This window comes from Hippocampus comes, unplaced genomic scaffold (assembly GCF_001891065.2).
Source record: "Hippocampus comes isolate QL1 unplaced genomic scaffold, H_comes_QL1_v1.1 scaffold277, whole genome shotgun sequence".
Classification (NCBI taxonomy): domain Eukaryota; kingdom Metazoa; phylum Chordata; class Actinopteri; order Syngnathiformes; family Syngnathidae; genus Hippocampus; species Hippocampus comes.
The window spans coordinates 174,881-179,207 of NW_017805365.1; the positions used below are offsets into that span (position 1 = coordinate 174,881).

Consider the following 4,327-nt stretch of genomic DNA (forward strand, 5'->3'; position numbering starts at 1 on the left):
GGGTGCTGACCTTGTCTATGCAGGGTTTGACGCCCACCATGATGGCGTCTCCGAAGACTTTGCCATCTTTGGACAACGCTTTACGAGCCTGAAGTCTGGACTGATACTGAAGATGCATCCAGTTGCCGGGAGACGCCATCTACACGCGGACACAAACATGATTAGTATTACGAGCTCAAGAGGTTCCGCTCAACTACGTGGGTGTGTCTTACAGTGTGTTTGAGGATGTTTCCATACTGAGCAAACTGCAGCAGGATGTAGGAAGCCGACGCTGGCGGGAAGCTGACATGGACGTCAAAATAACAGGCAGAAGAAAAATAAGAACGACACACTGTACGCAAATACGATGGTGAGTGTTTTGGTTGTGACTATTTTGCAGACCCAAAGACGGTGACCCAGGTCTGGTCCAGAAGGTCCTCGGAGGACAGAGCTTCTCCCTGACTGTAGAAAGGGTCCACCTGAGCGGGGGACAGGCACAGCTGCTGCACGCCTGAAAGCACGTATGTGACATCATCGCACATGTGAGATCACAGCCTGATGATGATGATGATGATAAGGACGAGGAGGCATGGGATTGTCATCGGATACCTGAAGTGGACGCCTGGCGTGCCGACACCGGAGACTGCATGCTGGGGAAAGACTGCACGTGCACACAAATAGAGCACACGCGCATGAGCACACAGTGGCTGTGATTGGAAGGAACGACATGCTGCTTCACCGCCAACCTGTCTGTGTACGCTGAGGGGCGTTGTGACGGTAACCGGCCCGTCATGGATGCTGCGCACGGGCGGGGCGCCACTCTTGTCCTTGGGGGTGGGGACCACCGGCTGCGGGCTGGACCCTCCTGGGCCTCCTCATCGACGCACAAGCGCGCACACACACACACACACACACACACACACACACACACACACACACACACAGCGAAACACTCTCATCAAATCACACACACATTCTTGCAATAACTCACTACACGATTATAAACACACACACGCACACTCTCTAACTCTGTGTTTCTGCCAGTGGACGTTGTCAAGTGGTCCCATAGGTTTGGCGGCACAAAGTCTCCTGGTCTATGGGGTTCACAATGCTACCAACACTGCATTTTGGGGCACTTGCTAAAGCAGGCGCAGATTGTGAATCACGGTAATTGGTGGAGGAACTCAAACAGGTTACATTCCCCTTCATCTGGCAATTAGCGTGGGTCTTAAACGGAGGAGGCCAAAACATGCCCAATTCAAATTCAACTGCACAAAAAAAAATATATATAGATATTATTATAATAATAATAATAACCACCGAGGGTGTTGGAAGTGCACAAATGGAAAATAAGCTGGCCTACTACTTACAATTTTGATATCAGTCCAACACTCTCTCAGATTCAGATTCATGAACACACACTCCATGACATGAACATGCTCACATACACATACTGACTCTTACTACGACACAGTCTCTTGTACTCCTGCTCACCCACGCGCTCTCTCTTTCCCTCTCACCTTTGAGGATGGAGCTCTCCAGAAGGGGCGCGGTCATGCTGAAAGGGCGCGGCTGGGGAGTGGCGGGTGCAGGCAGGTCGCCCATCAGGAAGCCCGGCAGAAACTGAGCGCCGTGGGTGGACTTGGGCGAGGTCGGGGAGCCCAGTGCCATGGGTTCCGATCCCACTGTGAGGACGCATGCAATTTACACTCACTTTCAAATTCTCATTTCTTGCCATGGTGGAACTGGCCCGTTTTAGGGGCGGCGCTGACTTACGTCACCCCACATAGCCACATAGCGCTGAGCCACAAAGCTAAAGCGAGCGCTTATTGATTTTATCACGGCACCGCTTGTGGAGAAGGCCTGTCAGCACCAAGCCATTGGATCACGCTTGGCAATTAATGTGGTGGTGTGGTGCATGTCATGGTCAAACTACTTAGCGGAACTTTACAGTTATATTCTCAAAAGCTAATGTCGGTGAAGCTAATCAACAAGTATGGTGGCCAAACAACTTTGCCTCACAAGATTTTAAATACATTATCGGATTCAGACGCCAATATGCATTGATTTTATCACGGCACCGCTTGTGGATACGGCCTGTCAGCACCAAGCCACTGGATCACGCTTGGCAATTAATGTGGTGGTGTGGTGCATGTCATGGTCAAACTACTTAGCGGAACTTTACAGTTATATTCTCAAAAGCTAATGTCGGTGAAGCTAATCAACAAGTATGGTGGCCAAACAACTTTGCCTCACAAGATTTTAAATACATTATCGGATTCAGACGCCAATATGGCGAACAAAAATCTGTGCCAAACAATACACATTCTTGTAAAAGTATTTGCAGAAGCTAGAGTTGCTAACGCTAATCTCCAACACTGCTGCAGCTCTGCTTACCTTGTGGCTTTGACACAGTTATATTCTCAAAAGCTAATGTTGGTGAAGCTAATCAACAAGAACGGTGGCCAAACAACTTTGCCTCACAACATTTTAAATACATTATCGGATTCAGACGCCAATATGGCTAACAAAAATCTGTGCCAAACAATACACATTCTCGTAAAAGTATTTGCAGAAGCTAGAGTTGCAAACGCTAATCTCCACCACTGCTGCAGCTCTGCTTACCTTGTGGCTTTGACATGATAGAGCTTCTGTGCTGCGAAACTATGTCTGCGATTCTTGATCCTTGGGGTACTTTGATGAAAGCGTCCCAGAGAGATGTTACTAAGACGCCTGGGAACTCTTTCAAATTGTGAAAAAACTGCATAATGTCTCCTTGAAGCTAACCAACTACCGCTAGGAAAAATAAGGATAAGGATCAGTGCGAAAAGGGTTCAGTTATGCTCACGGTGGACTTACCTTGGAGCTCCATGGCGCTTTGGTAAACTTTGCGTTGTTTTTGGGCCGGGGATTTCAAATGGCGGAAGTGACGTCAAGCGAACGCCTCGCGAACGCGGCTAGAGGCACGCTAAAACGTGTCAAAGCGCTGGAGGTGACGAGCCTTTCGGGGCCGGATCGATGTCACCCAAATGTTTCGTACAAAGTGGTCTCAATCCAAACTGTAACGAGCCCAAATGTGTGGGAGTTCGGAGAGTGCGTCGGTCTGGCGCGGTGAGTAGTGATTTTTGCCTGCACGCACGCACCCGGAAGAAATTGCCATTTGAAAAGATGTGTTCAAGGACCCAATGCGCTCCAGCCTTCACCCCACAGGCTCAATAACAATGATTCAACATTCTGAAACAAATCTTATTGAATACATAATTGTCTTACTTTTCAATTTAAAACGATTCCCAAATATTGGAATGCGATCAAAACATTTGGTCCTATCGGTTTGTCAAAATATGTGGGGATTTTTTTTCCGTAATGCACAAGAACGCATCAAACTTGAGACGAACGTCACCGGAAAAACGTCAGTTTTTCGTTGAGTGGACGAAATAAAGTGCAACAAATAAAAACCACTTAGAAATGAGAGTCGGAAGCCAGAAGGTAAGCGTTTCTTAGCAAATTAAAATAAAAAAGTGACACGCTTATTTGTTGATCTGCTGGTTATCTATGCTCTTGGGAAACTCTTAGCTTTTATTCTGAAACTCATTGAACGGAAAGTGAAGCGCGTGGTCACTAAACTTGATACCGGCAAGATCCGGATGTCCGGTAAAATCCTTAATTCTTCGCAGCTTCCCGGGCGACTTTTTCACTTTTTGAGGTTGGGACACCTCAGCAGCGATAAACCTCCAACTTCGGTAATCATGCCTACACATTCGGTGAATTGGTGTCAAAAGTCTCGCCGGTGAATTACAAGAACACGTCCTTTCCCTACGGGGCCGCGAAGCTAATACGTCAGCTCAATTAGGTGCTTTGGTCTTCGCCCACTTTGGGGACTCTTGTTCATTTTAAAGCCAACAAAGTAGCCCCCGATAAGTTTAGTGAGTTGGTGTTTCTTCGTTTTTCTTGTCGCTTAGTCGCCGGGAAATAAGCTTTCAGTACGTTCTTCTATTCCGCATTGAAAACTGCTCCGTGAAAAAGTTCACCTGTGTCATCAAAGGCAAATGACGTACGCGTCGGCAATAAAGTGTCGGCTCTCAACGAACTCGGTGCGCTTGCTGCTGCGTTGCCTTTTTGGCGAAGCCATATGAGGAGGATGGTCCGCAGCTTGCAAAGGCGCACTCACCCCGATCTGGTCTTTGTGTCGCAGCGCAGTTGTCTCGCTCCAGCGTGCTCAATGGCCGGACAGGGGACGCGGGCTCCGAGAACACCCGTCGGCGCCCTTGGAGCGTTGCTGCTGCTGCTGCTCCTCTGCGCCGCCCTGTCGCCGGACTCGGTGGGGGGAGCGGCGGGGCGGGGGGCCTCC

The 4,327-nt window shown here is 48.8% G+C and overlaps 1 protein-coding gene across 4 annotated transcripts in view; it reads right to left on the minus strand.

Moving 5' to 3' along the window:
* nup35 (nucleoporin 35) overlaps positions 1–3,126 on the minus strand; it is a 4,126-nt gene extending 1,000 nt beyond the window's left edge. The window contains exons 1-8 of one of the 4 annotated variants that reach the window (XM_019871948.1): positions 2,839–3,126; positions 2,605–2,769; positions 1,500–1,664; positions 726–844; positions 589–640; positions 382–490; positions 213–282; positions 11–139 (exon numbers count right to left, since the gene is read on the minus strand). In XM_019871948.1, coding sequence (XP_019727507.1) covers positions 11–139; positions 213–282; positions 382–490; positions 589–640; positions 726–844; positions 1,500–1,664; positions 2,605–2,746 — 786 coding nt within the window. In that variant the 5' untranslated portion in view covers positions 2,747–2,769; positions 2,839–3,126. Of the gene's footprint in view, positions 1–10; positions 140–212; positions 283–381; positions 491–588; positions 641–725; positions 854–1,499; positions 1,665–2,604; positions 2,770–2,838 lie in introns of all 4 variants that reach the window. The other 3 variants (XM_019871947.1, XM_019871946.1, XM_019871950.1) reach the window with 3 other exon arrangements.
* Between the last annotated feature and the right edge of the window lie 1,201 nt (positions 3,127–4,327).